Below are 18,214 nucleotides of genomic sequence, written 5' to 3'. Positions count from 1 at the left end.
CGTGGCTCTAATGAAATGTGGCTTCACTGATTGGCCTACACCAGTGACTACAGCAGCAGCAGGAGGAGGAGGAGGATGTCTTCATAGACACTCACAGAGACCCATAGACACAGAGACTCATAGACACCCACAGAGACACCCACAGAGACCCATAGACACCCACAGAGACACCCACAGAGACCCATAGACACCCACAGAGACACCCACAGAGACTCATAGACACAGAGACCCATAGACACCCACAGAGACTCATAGACACCCACAGAGACACCCACAGAGACCCATATACACCCACAGAGACACCCACAGAGACTCAGACACAGAGACCCATAGACACCCACAGAGACACTCACAGAGACCCATAGACACCCACAGAGACACCCACAGAGACACCCACAGAGACCCATAGACACCCACAGAGACACCCACAGAGACCCATAGACACCCACAGAGACACCCACAGAGACTCATAGACACAGAGACCCATAGACACCCACAGAGACTCAGAGACACTCACAGAGACTCATAGACACCCACAGAGACACTCACAGAGACTCATAGACACCCACAGAGACCCATAGACACCCACAGAGACTCATAGACACCCACAGAGATACCCACAGAGACTCATAGACACCCACAGAGACACCCACAGAGACTCATAGACACAGAGACCCATAGACACCCACAGAGACCCATAGACACCCACAGAGACACCCACAGAGACTCAGAGACACCCACAGAGACTCAGAGACACCCACAGAGACTGAGAGACACCCACAGAGACTCATAGACACTCAGACTCAGAGACACCCACAGAGACTCATAGACACAGAGACTCAGAGACACCCACAGAGACTCATAGACACCCACAGAGACTGAGAGACACCCACAGAGACTCATAGACACTCACAGAGACACCCACAGAGACTCATAGACACCCACAGAGACTCATAAACACCCACAGAGGCACCCACAGAGACTCATAGACACCCACAGAGGCACCCACAGAGACTCATAGACACAGAGACTCAGAGACACCCACAGAGACTCATAGACACTCACAGAGACACCCACAGAGACTCATAGACACTCACAGAGACTCATAGACATCCACAGAGACTCATAGACATCCACAGAGACTCAGAGACACCCACAGAGACTGAGAGACACCCACAGAGACTCATAGACACTCACAGAGACACCCACAGAGACTCATAGACACAGAGACTCAGAGACACCCACAGAGACTGAGAGACACCCACAGAGACTCATAGACACTCACAGAGACTCATAGACACCCACAGAGACTCAGAGACACCCACAGAGACTGAGAGACACCCACAGAGACTCATAGACACTCACAGAGACACCCACAGAGACTCATAGACACCCACAGAGACTCATAAACACCCACAGAGACTCATAGACACACACAGAGACCCATAGACACCCACAGAGACTCAGAGACACCCACAGAGACACAGAGACCCATAGACACACACATAGACTCATAGACACCCACAGAGACACCCACAGAGACTCAGAGACACCCACAGAGACACCCACAGAGACTCATAAACACCCACAGAGACTCATAGACACACACAGAGACCCATAGACACCCACAGAGACTCAGAGACACCCACAGAGACTCATAGACACAGAGACCCATAGACACACACATAGACTCATAGACACCCACAGAGACACCCACAGAGACCCATAGACACCCACAGAGACACCCACAGAGACTCATAGACACAGAGACCCATAGACACCCACAGAGACCCATAGACACCCACAGAGACACCCACAGAGACTCAGAGACACCCACAGAGACACCCACAGAGACTCATAGACACCCACAGAGACTCAGTAGACACCCACAGAGACTCAGAGACACCCACAGAGACTCATAGACACAGAGACTCAGAGACACCCACAGAGACTCATAGACACTCACAGAGACTCAGAGACACCCACAGATACTCATAGACACTCACAGAGACACCCACAGAGACTCATAGACACAGAGACTCAGAGACACTCACAGAGACTCAGAGACACCCACAGATACTCATAGACACTCACAGAGACACCCACAGAGACTCATAGACACAGAGACTCAGAGACACCCACAGAGACTCATAGACACCCACAGAGACTCATAGACACCCACAGAGACTCATAGACACCCACAGAGACTCATAGACACAGAGACTCAGAGACACCCACAGAGACTGAGAGACACCCACAGAGACTCATAGACACTCACAGAGACTCAGAGACACCCACAGAGACACAGAGACCCATAGACACACACATAGACTCATAGACACCCACAGAGACTCAGACACACCCACAGAGACACCCACAGAGACCCATAGACACCCACAGAGACACCCACAGAGACTCATAGACACCCACAGAGACACAGAGACCCATAGACACCCACAGAGACCCATAGACACCCACAGAGACTCAGAGACACCCACAGAGACACCCACAGAGACCCATAGACACCCACAGAGACACCCACAGAGACTCATAGACACCCACAGAGACCCATAGACACCCACAGAGACACCCACAGAGACTCAGAGACACCCACAGAGACACCCACAGAGACTCATAGACACAGAGACTCAGTAGACACCCACAGAGACTCATAGACACAGAGACTGAGAGACACCCACAGAGACTCATAGACACTCACAGAGACACCCACAGAGACTCATAGACACAGAGACTCAGAGACACCCACAGAGACTCATAGACACAGAGACTCAGAGACACCCACAGAGACTCATAGACACAGAGACTCAGAGACACTCACAGAGACTCAGAGACACCCACAGATACTCATAGACACTCACAGAGACACCCACAGAGACTCATAGACACAGAGACTCAGAGACACCCACAGAGACTCATAGACACCCACAGAGACTCATAGACACCCACAGAGACTGAGAGACACCCACAGAGACTCATAGACACCCACAGAGGCACCCACAGAGACTCATAGACACAGAGACTCAGAGACACCCACAGAGACTGAGAGACACCCACAGAGACTCATAGACACTCACAGAGACTCATAGACATCCACAGAGACTCATAGACACCCACAGAGACTCAGAGACACCCACAGAGACTGAGAGACACCCACAGAGACTCATAGACACTCACAGAGACACCCACAGAGACTCATAGACACAGAGACTCATAGACACCCACAAAGACTCATAGACACCCACAGAGACTCAGACACCCACAGAGATTCATAGACACTCACAGAGACTCAGAGACACCCACAGAGACTCACAGACACCCACAGAGACTCATAGACACCCACAGAGACTCAGAGACACCCACAGAGACTCAGAGACACCCACAGAGACTCATAGACACCCACAGAGACCCATAGACACCCACAGAGACTCAGAGACACCCACAGAGACACCCACAGAGACCCATAGACACCCACAGAGACACCCACAGAGACTCATAGACACCCACAGAGACCCATAGACACCCACAGAGACTCATAGACACCCACAGAGACACCCACAGAGACTCATAGACACCCACAGAGACACCCACAGAGACTCATAGACACAGAGACCCATAGACACCCACAGAGACCCATAGACACCCACAGAGACACCCACAGAGACTCATAGACACAGAGACTCAGAGACACCCACAGAGACTCATAGACACCCACAGAGACTCATAGACACACACATAGACTCATAGACACCCACAGAGACTCAGACACACCCACAGAGACACCCACAGAGACCCATAGACACCCACAGAGACACCCACAGAGACTCATAGACACCCACAGAGACACAGAGACCCATAGACACCCACAGAGACCCATAGACACCCACAGAGACTCAGAGACACCCACAGAGACACCCACAGAGACTCATAGACACAGAGACTCAGAGACACCCACAGAGACTCATAGACACAGAGACTCAGAGACACTCACAGAGACTCAGAGACACCCACAGATACTCATAGACACTCACAGAGACACCCACAGAGACTCATAGACACAGAGACTCAGAGACACCCACAGAGACTCATAGACACCCACAGAGACTCATAGACACCCACAGAGACTGAGAGACACCCACAGAGACTCATAGACACTCACAGAGACCCATAGACATCCACAGAGACTCATAGACACCCACAGAGACTCAGAGACACCCACAGAGACTGAGAGACACCCACAGAGACTCATAGACACTCACAGAGACACCCACAGAGACTCATAGACACAGAGACTCAGATACACACACAGAGACTCATAGACACCCACAAAGACTCATAGACACCCACAGAGACTCAGACACCCACAGAGATTCATAGACACTCACAGAGACTCAGAGACACCCACAGAGACTCACAGACACCCACAGAGACTCATAGACACCCACAGAGACTCAGAGACACCCACAGAGACTCAGAGACACCCACAGAGACTCAGAGACACTCACAGAGACTCAGAGACACCCACAGATACTCATAGACACTCACAGAGACACCCACAGAGACTCATAGACACAGAGACTCAGAGACACCCACAGAGACTCATAGACACCCACAGAGACTCATAGACACCCACAGAGACTGAGAGACACCCACAGAGACTCATAGACACTCACAGAGACCCATAGACATCCACAGAGACTCATAGACACCCACAGAGACTCAGAGACACCCACAGAGACTGAGAGACACCCACAGAGACTCATAGACACTCACAGAGACACCCACAGAGACTCATAGACACAGAGACTCAGATACACACACAGAGACTCATAGACACCCACAAAGACTCATAGACACCCACAGAGACTCAGACACCCACAGAGATTCATAGACACTCACAGAGACTCAGAGACACCCACAGAGACTCACAGACACCCACAGAGACTCATAGACACCCACAGAGACTCAGAGACACCCACAGAGACTCAGAGACACCCACAGAGACCCATAGACACCCACAGAGACCCATAGACACCCACAGAGACTCAGAGACACCCACAGAGACACCCACAGAGACCCATAGACACCCACAGAGACACCCACAGAGACTCATAGACACCCACAGAGACTCATAGACACCCAAAGAGACCCATAGACACCCACAGAGACTCATAGACACCCACAGAGACACCCACAGAGACTCATAGACACCCACAGAGACACCCACAGAGACTCATAGACACAGAGACCCATAGACACCCACAGAGACCCATAGACACCCACAGAGACACCCACAGAGACTCATAGACACAGAGACTCAGTAGACACCCACAGAGACTCATAGACACCCACAGAGACTCAGAGACACCCACAGAGACACCCACAGAGACTCATAGACACAGAGACTCAGTAGACACCCACAGAGACTCATAGACACCCACAGAGACTCAGAGACACCCACAGAGACTGAGAGACACCCACAGAGACTCATAGACACTCACAGAGACACCCACAGAGACTCATAGACACAGAGACTCAGAGATACCCACAGAGACTCATAGACACAGAGACTCAGAGACACCCACAGAGACTGAGAGACACCCACAGAGACTCATAGACACAGAGACTGAGAGACACCCACAGAGACTCGTAGACACCCACAGAGACACATAGACACCCACAGAGACTCATAGACACCCACAGAGACTGAGAGACACCCACAGAGACTCATAGACACCCACAGAGGCACCCACAGAGACTCATAGACACAGAGACTCAGAGACACCCACAGAGACTGAGAGACACCCACAGAGACTCATAGACACTCACAGAGACTCATAGACATCCACAGAGACTCATAGACACCCACAGAGACTCATAGACACAGAGACTCAGAGACACCCACAGAGACTCATAGACACAGAGACTCAGAGACACCCACAGAGACTCAGAGACACCCACAGAGACTGAGAGACACCCACAGAGACTCATAGACACCCACAGAGACTCATAGACACAGAGACTCAGTAGACACCCACAGAGACTCATAGACACAGAGACTCAGTAGACACCCACAGAGACTCATAGACACCCACAGAGACTCACAGACACCCACAGAGACTGAGAGACACACACAGAGACTCATAGACACCCACAGAGACTCAGAGACACACACAGAGACTCACAGACACCCACAGAGACCCATAGACACCCACAGAGACTCACAGACACCGACAGAGACTCACAGACACCCACAGAGATGATGGTGCTGATGATGATGCTACTGATGATGCTGCTACTGATGATGATGGTGCTGATGATGATGCTGCTACTGATGATGCTTCTAATAACACTACTAGAGATGATGATGATGGTGCTGATGATGGTGCTGATGCTGATGATGATACTATTGATAACACAACTGCAGCTGATAATGATGCTGATGATGATGCTACTACTGATGATGATGCTTCTCATAACACTACTAGAGCTGATGATGATGGTGCTAATGATGATGCTTCTAATAACACTACTAGAGCTGATGATGATGATGATGGTGCTAATGATGATGATGATGGTTCTAATAACACTACTAGAGCTGATGATGATGGTGCTAATGATGATGGTTCTAATAACACTACTAGAGCTGATGATGATGGTGCTAATGATGATGGTTCTAATAACACTACTAGAGCTGATGATGATGGTGCTAATGATGATGATGATGCTTCTAATAACACTACTAGAGCTGATGATGATGGTGCTAATGATGATGATGATGGTACTACTGATGACACTACCGGAGCTGATGATGACGGTGCTAATGATGATGCTACTGATGATGATGCTTCTGATAACAATACTGATGCTGATGATGATACCACTGATAACAATATTCGAGCTGATGATGATGCTGATGATGATACCACTGATAACACAACTGCAGCTGATGATGATGATGATGCAGATGATGATACCACTGATGACACTGCTGCAGCTGATGATGCTGCTGATACCACTGATGACAATATTCAAGCTGATGATGATGCTGATGATGATACCACTGATAACACAACTGCAGCTGATGATGATGATGATGATACCACTGATGACACAACTGCAGCTGATGATGATGATGATGCTGATGACGATACCACTGATAACACAACTGCAGCTGATGATGATGATGCTGATGACGATACCACTGATAACACAACTGCAGCTGATGATGATGTTGATGACGATGATACCACTGATAACACAACTGCAGCTGATGATGATGCTGATGATGATGATACCACTGATAACACAACTGCAGCTGATGATGATGCTGATGATGATGATACCACTGATAACACAACTGCAGCTGATGATGATGCTGATGATGATGATACCACTGCTGACGCTGCTGCTGCTGCAGCTGCTGCTGCTGCTGCTGCAGCTGATGATGCTGCTGCTGTTGACGACGATGACGATGAGGGTGGCGATGGAACCCGCTGGGCGTACCATCTGCAGGTGCCACTCCCCAGCACTTGGGAAGTATTTGTTGAGACTCCGCTTTATCGCAGATTTCCCCTTCGAAGAGGCGATCATCTCCATGATGATCTGCACAGCAGCAGCAGCAACAGCAGCAGCAGCAGCAGGAGCAGCAGAACGGTAGCAGCAGCACAGTGAGTGAGTGGATGGGTGGCTGGGTGGGTGGCTGAGTGAGTGAGTGAGTGGCTGAGCGAGTGGATGGGTGGCTGAGTGAGTGGCTGAGTGAGTGGCTGAGTGAGTGGCTGAGTGAGTGAGTGGCTGAGCGAGTGGATGGGTGGCTGAGTGAGTGGCTGAGTGAGTGGATGGCTGGCTGGGTGAGTGGCTGAGTGAGTGAGTGAGTGGCTGAGCGAGTGGATGGGTGGCTGAGTGAGTGGCTGAGTGAGTGGCTGAGTGAGTGAGTGGTTGAGCGAGTGGATGGCTGAGTGAGTGGATGGGTGGCTGAGTAGCTGAGCAAGTGGATGGGTGGCTGGGTGGGTGGCTGAGTGAGTGGCTGAGTTAGTGAGTGGTTGAGCGAGTGGATGGCTGAGTGAGTGGATGGGTGGCTGAGTGAGTGACTGAGCGAGTGGATGGGTGGCTGAGTGGGTGGCTGAGTGAGTGGCTGAGCGAGTGGATGGTGGCTGAGTGAGTGGCTGAGTTAGTGAGTGGTTGAGTGAGTGAGTGGCTGAGTGAGTGAGTGGCTGCGTGAGTGAGTGGTTGAGTGAGCCAGTGGCTGTGTGAGTGAGTGGTTGAGTGGATGGCTGAGTGAGTGGCTGAGTGAGTGAGTGGCTGAGTGAGTGAGTGGTTGAGTGAGTGGATGGATGGCTGAGTGAGTGGCTGAGCGAGTGGCTGAGTGAGTGGCTGAGTGAGTGGCTGAGTGAGTGAATGGCTGAGTGAGTGAGTGGTTGAGCGAGTGAGTCGATGGATGGCTGAGTGAGTGGCTGAGTGAGTGGTTGAGCGAGTGAGTGGATGGATGGCTGAGTGAGTGGTTGAGCGAGCGGCTGAGTGAGTGAGTGAGTGGCTGAGTGAGTGGCTGAGTGAGTGAGTGGCTGAATGAGTGAGTGGCTGAGTGAGTGGATGGATGGTTGAGCGAGCGACTGAGTGAGTGAGCGAGCGACTATTTCTCATTCTGCTGAAGTCCTCACCTTGGCCCTGAGTCCCAGTGTGAGCCGGGTGAGCAGCCGCCGCCGCCGGCCGCTGCCACCGGTACCGCCGGTACCGCCGGTGCCACCGGTGCCGCCGGTGCCGCCGGTGCCACCGGTACCGCCGGTACCGCCGGTGCCGCCGCCGGTGCCGCCGGTGCCGCCGGTGCCGCCGGTGCTGCCGCTGAGCCGGAGCGCCGCCAGCAGCTGCAGGAGGCGCCGGCAGAGCGGGGAGGGGAGGGCGCCGACGAGGCGCCGGCGGGCCCAAGCGCTGCACGTGGCCGCCAAAACCACCCGCAGGGCCACGGGGGGCACGGGGGAGACGGTGCCACCACCACCGTCACCTCCTGCACCACCAGCGCCACCACCACCAGCACCAGCACCGGCACCACCACCACCTCGTCCACCACCACCAGCACTACCACCACCGGCACCACCACCACCACCAGCACCGGCACCACCACCACCTCGTCCACCACCACCAGCACCACCACCACCGGCACCACCACCAGCGCCACCACCACCACCTCGTCCACCACCACCAGCACCACCAGCGCCACCACCAGCGCCACCACCACCAGCACCGGCACCACCTCCACCACCACGACCAGCAGCACCACCACCTCGTCCACCTCCTCCTCCACCACCACCAGCGCCTCCACCACCACCACCAGTACCACCACCACCTCCGGCACCACCAGCGCCACCACCACCACCACCACCAGGTGCTGCTGCTGGTGCTGCACCACACCGCAACGCTGCCAATGGGGAGAGAAAGAAAGGGGGTAGAGAGAGAGAGGGGGGTAGAGAGAGAGAGGGGGGTGAGAGAGAGAGGGGGTAGAGAGAGAGAGGGGGTAGAGAGAGAGAGGGGGTAGAGAGAGAGAGGGGGTAGAGAGAGAGAGGGGGGTAGAGAGAGAGAGGGGGTAGAGAGAGAGAGGGGGTAGAGAGAGAGGGGGTAGAGAGAGAGGGGGTAGAGAGAGAGAGGGGGTAGAGAGAGAGGGGGTAGAGAGAGAGAGGGGGTAGAGAGAGAGAGGGGGTAGAGAGAGAGGGGGTAGAGAGAGAGGGGGGTAGAGAGAGAGAGGGGGTAGAGAGAGAGAGGGGGTAGAGAGAGAGGGGGTAGAGAGAGAGAGGGGGTAGAGAGAGAGGGGGGTAGAGAGAGAGGGGGTAGAGAGAGAGAGGGGGTAGAGAGAGAGAGGGGGTAGAGAGAGAGAGAGGGGGTAGAGAGAGAGAGGGGGGGTAGAGAGAGAGAGGGGGTAGAGAGAGAGAGGGGGGTAGAGAGAGAGGGTAGAGAGAGAGAGAGGGGGTAGAGAGAGAGGGGTAGAGAGAGAGAGGGGGGTAGAGAGAGAGAGGGGGTAGAGAGAGAGGGGGTAGAGAGACAAAGGGGGTAGTGAGAGGGGGTAGAGAGACCAAAGGGGGTAGAGAGAGAGGGGTAGAGAGAGAGAGAGGGAGAGACGCAGACTTATAATATGCCGCATGGCAGGAATAGACCTGCTGCTGTATACCAGGCGAGGTAGTCAACATCTCCCAGCCAGCTGGCACCCTATCTAGCAGTGGATCGAGCGTGAGTGAGTGAGTGGAGTGAGTGGAGTGAGTGGGGTAAGTGGAGTGAGGAGTGGAGTGAGTGAGTGGAGTGAGTGGAGTGAGTGAGTGGAGTGAGTGAGTGGAGTGAGTGGGTGAGTGAGAGTGAGTGAGTGGAGTGAGTGAGTGGAGTGAGTGAGTAGAGTGAATGGAGTGAGTAGAGTGAATGGAGTGAGTAGAGTGAGTGGAGTGAGTGGAGTGAGTGGAGTGGAGTGAGTGAGTGGAGTGAGTGGAGTGAGTGAGTGAGTGGAGTGAGTGGGTGAGTGAGTGAGTGGGTGAGTGAGTGAGTGAGTGAGTGAGTGAGTGGGTGAGTGAGTGGGTGAGTGAGTGAGTGGAGTGAGTGAGTGGAGTGAGTGAGTGGTGAGTGAGTGGGTGAGTGAGTGAGTGGAGTGAGTGAGTGAGTGAGTGGAGTGGGTGAGTGAGTGGAGTGAGTGAGTGGGTGAGTGAGTGAGTGGAGTGAGTGAGTGGAGTGAGTGGAGTGAGTGAGTGGAGTGAGTGAGTGGGTGAGTGGGAGTGAGTGGAGTGAGTGGGGTGAGTGAGTGGGTGAGTGGGTGAGTGAGTGAGTGGAGTGAGTGGAGTGAGTGAGTGGAGTGAGTGGAGTGAGTGGAGTGGGTGAGTGGAGTGAGTGAAGTGAGTGAGTGGGTGATGTGAGTGAGTGGAGTGAGTGAGTAGAGTGAGTGGAGTGAGTGGAGTGAGTGAGTGAGTGAGTGAGTGGGTGGTGAGTGAGTGAGTGATGTGAGTGAGTGAGAGTGAGTGAGTGAGTGGAGTGAGTGAGTAGAGTGAGTGGGAGTTGAGGTGAGTGGAAGTGAGTGAGTGGTGAGAGTGTGTGCAGTGAGTGGGAGCTAGGGAGTGAGTGAGTGAGTGGGTGAGTGAGTGGGTGAGTGAGTGAGTGGGTGAGTGGCTGAGTGAGTGGGTGAGTGAGTGTGTGAGTGAGTGGGTGAGTAAGTGGGTGAGGGAGTGGGTGAGTGGGTGAGTGAGTGAGTGGGGAGACCTGTAACACTACAGGGCATCTCACTCCTCAGAGTGCCGGGAAAGGTCCTGGCAAGGATTATTCAGCATCGCCTTGCCAGGCACGCTGAGGAGAGGCTTGCGGAGCCCCAATGCGGTTTCAGGAAAGGGCGGTCCTGCACAGATGCCATATTTTCTGTCCGTCTGCTACAGCAGAGGTGTAGGGAATTCCAACAAGACCTACATCTCTGCTTTATTGACCTGGTCAAGCCTATGATACCATCAGTAGGCCTGGGCTCTGGGTCGTTCTTCGTGCTTTTGGAGTACCTGACCCTCTGCTCACGATCATTGAGGACCTTCATGATGGTGAGCGGGCCCGGGTAAAACTACGTGGCCGGGAGTCAGAGCCATTCCCTGTACACCTTGGGGTGCGACAGGGATGTCCTCTGGCTCCCACATTATTTAACATCTATTTTGACCACGTAGTTCGTGAAGCCTTCAATAGCTGTACCGGGGGAATCTCCATATGGTACAGATATAATGGGAGGCTAATCGATGCCCGGGTGCGGTCAAGGGATGGCTCCCTATTGCTCAACCATGTTATGTATGCTGATGATTTGGTAATAGCTGCTCAGTCAGAGGAGGAGTTGGAGACGCTGCTGCTGAGACTGGAGCGTGCCACTAAGAGGTGGGGCCTTACCATCAGCCCCACCAAAACTAAGCACCTGCCTGGGTATTTTGTACCATCGGACACTCCACCCCCACAACTCCCAATCGGTGATGGGGCAGTTGTGGAGAGAGTGGAGAGTTTCCCATACCTGGGCAGTGTGCTTATGACTGGCTCCAGTTTAACAGCAGAGGTCTCACTCCGAATCAGTCGAGCGGCAATATCTTTTCATCGGTTGCGTAACGCTGTGTGGAAGCTACCTGGTCTGTCGCTCCGCACTAAGCTTCAGGTCTTCTCGGCCACGGTCATTCCCTCCCTTCTCTACGCTTGCGAAACGTGGACCCCCCTAATGGAACATCTTCGCCGGTTAGAAACATTTAGGCTGGCCTGCCTACGATCCATCCTGGGTTTAACCAGACTGGATTGTGTGAGGAGCTCACAAATCCTTGAAAGATCTGGGCAGGGTCCCATCGGTGAGCTCCTCCGGCAGGCAAGGCTGCGATGGCTGGGTCATGTAGCCCGCATGCCCAGCCACCGCATGCCGAAACAGCTTTTGTTCGGCCGGATTGAGGGGGCTAAGCGGGCGCAGCACGGGCTAGAGAAGAGATGGAGTGATGTGGTACAGGAGGACGTGGAGCTGAGTGGACTTGCCGATGACTGGTACCAGCGGTGTCCAGATCGGCCTCTGTGGAGGAGGCTCGTGAAGGATGCTACTGGGCAGTTGGAGGCAGTCGCCCTCCAACAACAACGGAGGGCGGAGGAGCGACGCTCACAACAACGAGCGGAGCGCCGGGTGGCTAAAGCACAGCAGGTTGGCACAGTAGGGGGCACAGGTGGTGCATCAGCCAGTCATCTCAGTCAGTCGACCCGTGGCACCTGGGTCTGCCCCGTGACCTCCTGCCAGCGGGCGTTCGACACTTCACGTGGCCTCAGGGTGCACATAGCCTGGCACAAGCGTCGTGGTGACGTCACCGCCACTTAGTGGCGAATGGCGGTTGTTGTTGAGTGAGTGAGTGGGTGAGTGAGTGGGTGAGTGGGTGGTGAGTGGGTGAGTGTAGTGGGTGAGTGGGTGAGTGAGTGAGTGGGTGAGTGAGTGGGTGAGTGGGTGAGTGAGTGGGTGAGTGAGTGAGTGGGTGAGTGAGTGGGTGAGTGAGTGAGTGGGTGAGTGGGTGAGTGAGTGAGTGGGTGAGTGAGTGAGTGGGTGAGTGAGTGGGTGAGTGAGTGGGTGAGTGAGTGAGTGGGTGAGTGAGTGGGTGGGTGAGTGAGTGGGTGAGTGGGTGGGTGAGTGAGTGGGTGAGTGAGTGAGTGGGTGAGTGAGTGGGTGAGTGAGTGGGTGAGTGAGTGGGTGAGTGGGTGGGTGAGTAAGTGAGTGAGTGGGTGAGTGAGTGGGTGAGTGAGTGGGTGAGTGGGTGGGTGAGTAAGTGAGTGAGTGGGTGAGTGAGTGAGGTCCTTGCCGGTGGCGAGGACCTCGTCCATGCGGTAGCGGCAGGCGTAGTCCAGCAGCCAGCCCCTCAGCAGCCTGCAGCCAGCGCCGCCCCTAGCAGCCTCCTCCACCATCACCTCCTTCACCTCCTCCATCACCTCCTCCTCCCCCCTCTCCCCCCTCCCCCTTCTCTCCCCTCTCCCTCCCCCTCCCTCCCCTTCGCTCTCTCTCCCCCTTCGCTGCGATCTCGCTGCCGGTTTCCCGCCAAAACTAAAAGTCGCCGTGACGTCTTTCCTGGGGTTGACGAAGACGTCGTTCGTCGGGAGGGTCGGTGACGTACTTTCTGAGGGAGGGGGGGGATATGACGCCATTCTTCAAGAGGTATTTGACGTCATTTCTCAGGATGGACGGTTACGTCAATTCTAAGGATGGAAGATGACGTAATTCCTCAGGAGGGTGGGGTGGGGGAGGGTAGGTGGGGTGGGGGAGGGTAGGAGGGGTAGGTAGGTGGGGGGGGTGAGGTGGGTGGGGTAGATGAGGTGGGTGGGGGGTAGGTGGGTGGGTGGGGTAGGTAGGGGGTAGGTGGGTGGGGGGTGGGTGGGGTAGGTGGGTGGGGTAGGTGGGGGGAAGATAGGTGGGTGGGGTAGGTGGGGGTGGGTGGGGTAGGTGGGTGGAGTAGGTGGGGGGTAGGTGGGTGGGTGGGGTAGGTGGGGTCGGGTAGGGAGGTGGGTGGGGTAGGTGGGGGGTAGGTGGGGGGTGGGTGGGGTAGGTGGGTGGGGTAGGTGGGGGGTAGATGGGTGGGTGAGGTTGGTGGGGTGGGTGGGTGGGGTGGGTGAGGTTGGTGGGGTGGGTGGGTGGGGTAGGTGGGTGGGTGAGGTAGGTGGGGTGGGTGAGGTAGGTGGGGTGGGTGGGTGAGGGAGGTGGGGTGGGTGGGTGGGTGAGGTAGGTGGGGTGGGTGGGGTAGGTGGGGTGGGTGGGTGGGGTAGGTGGGTCGGATACGTGGGGGGTAGATGGGTGGGTGAGGTTGGTGGGGTAGGTGGGGGTAGATGGGTGGGTGAGGTTGGTGGGGTGGGTGCGTGGGGTAGGTGGGTGGGGTAGGTGGGGGTAGATGGGTGGGTGGGTGGGTGAGGTAGGTGAGTGGGGGCGTGGCGGTGGGTCACGTGCCACGCCTCGTCACACTCGACGCGTCACGTGGCATTGTGATTGGCGTTGACGGGGTAGCGAGCGCCCATTTACCCCTCCCCCCCACCCACGCCCCACGTGCTCTTTCCCAGCGAGCACCGCGCGCGTTCGCAGACAGCAGCCCCACGTGACTTCTTTGTTGTGATTGGTGCCCGAGGCTGTGGGGGGAGGGGGGGGAGTTGTGAGGGGGGGGCCAAGGGAATTCTCTATGGGTCTCTATGGGTCTCTGTGTATCTCTATGGGTCTCTGTGTATCTCTATGGGTCTCTGTGTATCTCTGTGGGTCTCTGTGTATCTCTATGGGTCTCTGTGTATCTCTATGAGTCTCTGTGTATATCTATGGGTCTCTATGTATCTCTGTGGGTCTCTGTGTATCTCTAAGGGTCTCTGTGTATCTCTAAGGGTCTCTGTGTATCTCTATGGGTCTCTGTGTATCTCTATGGGTCTCTGTGTATATCTCTGGGTCTCTGTGTATCTCTATGGGTCTCTATGTATCTCTGTGGGTCTCTGTGTATCTCTAAGGGTCTCTGTGTATCTCTATGGGTCTCTGTGTATCTCTATGGGTCTCTGTGTATCTCTATGGGTCTCTGTGTATATCTCTGGGTCTCTGTGTATCTCTATGGGTCTCTGTGTATCTCTATGAGTCTCTATGTATCTCTATGTGTCTCTGTGTATCTCTATGGGTCTCTGTGTGTCTCTATGGGTCTCTGTGTATCTCTGTGGGTCTCTGTGTATCTCTATGGGTCTCTGTGTATCTCTATGTGTCTCTGTGTATCTCTATGGGTCTCTGTGTATCTCTGTGGGTCTCTATTTATCTCTATGGGTCTCTATGGGTCTCTATGGTGACTTGGTTGAGCTCTCATTTGTGATTTTTTTAAGTTATGGGGTCGTCCATAAATGACGTCACGCACCTATGCGGGGGGCGGGGGGGGGGTCAGACATTTGTGACGATGTGTGGCGAGGGGGGCGAGGGAGTTTGAGAAATGTGACGTCACACCAAAATGCGCAAATTTAAGTAAATATAGACAACACGTTCTGCTTAATTAAATAGACTTTTTAATAAATTAATTTTAAAAAATTCGGGGGGGGGGCAGAGCTTTGTGACGTCACATTTTAGGGGGGGGCGGTCTAACTTTTTGTGTGACGTCATATTTGAGGGGGGTGGCAGAGCTTTGTGACGTCATATTTGAGGGGGGTGGCAGAGCTTTGTGACGTCATATTTTAGGGGGCGTGTCTGGACTTTTTGCGACTCCGTGTGACGAGAGGGGTAGGGGTCAAAAATCGTACAGGATCGCGTGACGTCATCTACGGACCTCCCCTATTCATAATCTACTCAGTAATATGCATAGATACCAATCAATATTTATTGTTTACTAATTATACATACGCGTAAGCTACTCATTAATATGCGCACGCTGGTGGTAATCAATATTCCATGGTCATATCATAACGAATTAGCATAAGCCAAACGTTCATATTCATCCACATGACGTCAAAAAAACTACCCCCGTTGGCGCGGTGACGTCACGACGCGCGCGAGACGAGGAAGTGACGTGTTGTACACCCCGTCGTTTCAGATGACGTCGCGAAACCATCCCGTTAGCGCGACGACGTCACGAATGCGCGAAACGAGGAAATGACGTCATGTTGTAGACCCACCTACCCCGTCGGTGCAGATGACGTCGCAAACCGACCCCCCTCTTGGGGCGGTGACGTCGCACCTATAGCTTAACGAAGACATGACGTCACCGACTATCGTTACGCCGCCAGATTACGTGACGTAGCACGTCGCCGCGCATGCGCAGCAGAGGCCCTGGGGGGCTTCCTGAGACACCAACAGCGGTGAGTGGCGTCTGAAACTCACCGCTCACCACTACACTCACCACTACACTCACCACTACTTCACCACCACTACTACACTCACCACTAGTCACCACCACTACACTCACCACCAACACTCACCACTACTACACTCCACCACCACTGCACTCACCACCACTACACTCACCACCACTACACTCACCACTACACTCACCACCACCACTCACCACCACCACTCACCACCACCACTCACCACTCCACTCACCACCCACTCCACCACCACTCACCACTACACTCACCACTACACTCACCACTACACTCACCACCACCACTCACCACCAACACTCACCACTACACTCACCACTACTACACTCACCACTACACTCACCACTACACTCACCACTACACTCACCACCACCACTCACCACCACCACTCACCACCAACACTCACCACTTAACACTCACCACTACTACACTCACCACCACTACACTCACCACCACTACACTCACCACCACTACACTCACCACCACTACACTCACCACCACTACACTCACCACTACACTCACCACTACTCACCACTACTACACTCACCACTGCTACACTCACCACTACACTCACCACTGCTACACTCACCACTACTCACCACTGCACTCACCACTACTCACCATTACATTCACCACTACACTCACCACTACATCTCACCACTACTCACCACTACTACACTCACCACTACACTCACCACTACTACACTCCACCACTACTCACCACTACTACACTCACCACTACTCACCACTACTCACCACTACTACTCACCACTACTCACCACTACACACACCACTACACTCACCACTACACTCACAACTACTCACCACTACACTCACCACTACTCACCACTACACTCACCACTACTCACCACTACTCTCACTACTACACTCACCACTACTCACCACTACACTCACCACTACACTCACCACTACTCACCACCACTACTACACTCACCACTAGTCACCACCACTACACTCACCACCAACACTCACCACTACTACACTCACCACCACTGCACTCACCACCACTACACTCACCACCACTACACTCACCACTACACTCACCACCACCACTCACCACCACCACTCACCACCACCACTCACCACTCCACTCCACTCACCACTCCACTCACCACCACTCACCACTACACTCACCACTACACTCACCACTACACTCACCACCACCACTCACCACCAACACTCACCACTACACTCACCACTACTACACTCACCACTACACTCACCACTACACTCACCACTACACTCACCACCACCACTCACCACCACCACTCACCACCAACACTCACCACTACTACACTCACCACTACTACACTCACCACCACTACACTCACCACCACTACACTCACCACCACTACACTCACCACCACTACACTCACCACCACTACACTCACCACTACACTCACCACTACTCACCACTACTACACTCACCACTGCTACACTCACCACTACACTCACCACTGCTACACTCACCACTACTCACCACTGCACTCACCACTACTCACCATTACATTCACCACTACACTCACCACTACACTCACCACTACTCACCACTACTACACTCACCACTACACTCACCACTACTACACTCACCACTACTCACCACTACTACACTCACCACTACACTCACCACTACTCACCACTACTACTCACCACTACTCACCACTACACTCACCACTACACTCACCACTACACTCACAACTACTCACCACTACACTCACCACTACTCACCACTACTCTCACTACTACACTCACCACTACTCACCACTACACTCACCACTACACTCACCACTACACTCACCAAAGACAAAGACCCTACACCCTGCTAGAGGCTACACGGGGGACCTTTGTCTGTGTGTCT

The 18,214-nt window shown here is 54.0% G+C and overlaps 1 protein-coding gene across 1 annotated transcript in view; it reads right to left on the bottom strand.

Moving 5' to 3' along the window:
• Positions 1 to 13,472, bottom strand: part of LOC142906730 (uncharacterized) — a 35,996-nt gene extending 22,524 nt beyond the window's left edge. The window contains exons 1-3 of the mRNA XM_076055122.1: positions 13,320 to 13,472; positions 8,676 to 9,430; positions 7,525 to 7,623 (exon numbers count right to left, since the gene is read on the bottom strand). Coding sequence (XP_075911237.1) covers positions 7,525 to 7,623; positions 8,676 to 9,430; positions 13,320 to 13,443 — 978 coding nt within the window. The 5' untranslated portion in view covers positions 13,444 to 13,472. The remainder of the gene's footprint in view (positions 1 to 7,524; positions 7,624 to 8,675; positions 9,431 to 13,319) is intronic.
• Between the last annotated feature and the right edge of the window lie 4,742 nt (positions 13,473 to 18,214).

Source organism: Petromyzon marinus, chromosome 69 (genome assembly GCF_048934315.1).
Source record: "Petromyzon marinus isolate PM22_M1 ecotype Great Lakes invasive population chromosome 69, UKy_Petmar_22M1.pri1.0, whole genome shotgun sequence".
NCBI classification, from domain to species: domain Eukaryota; kingdom Metazoa; phylum Chordata; class Hyperoartia; order Petromyzontiformes; family Petromyzontidae; genus Petromyzon; species Petromyzon marinus.
The sequence above is the reverse complement of the archived record's forward strand: the minus strand, read 5'-3'. Positions and strand labels throughout refer to the sequence as shown.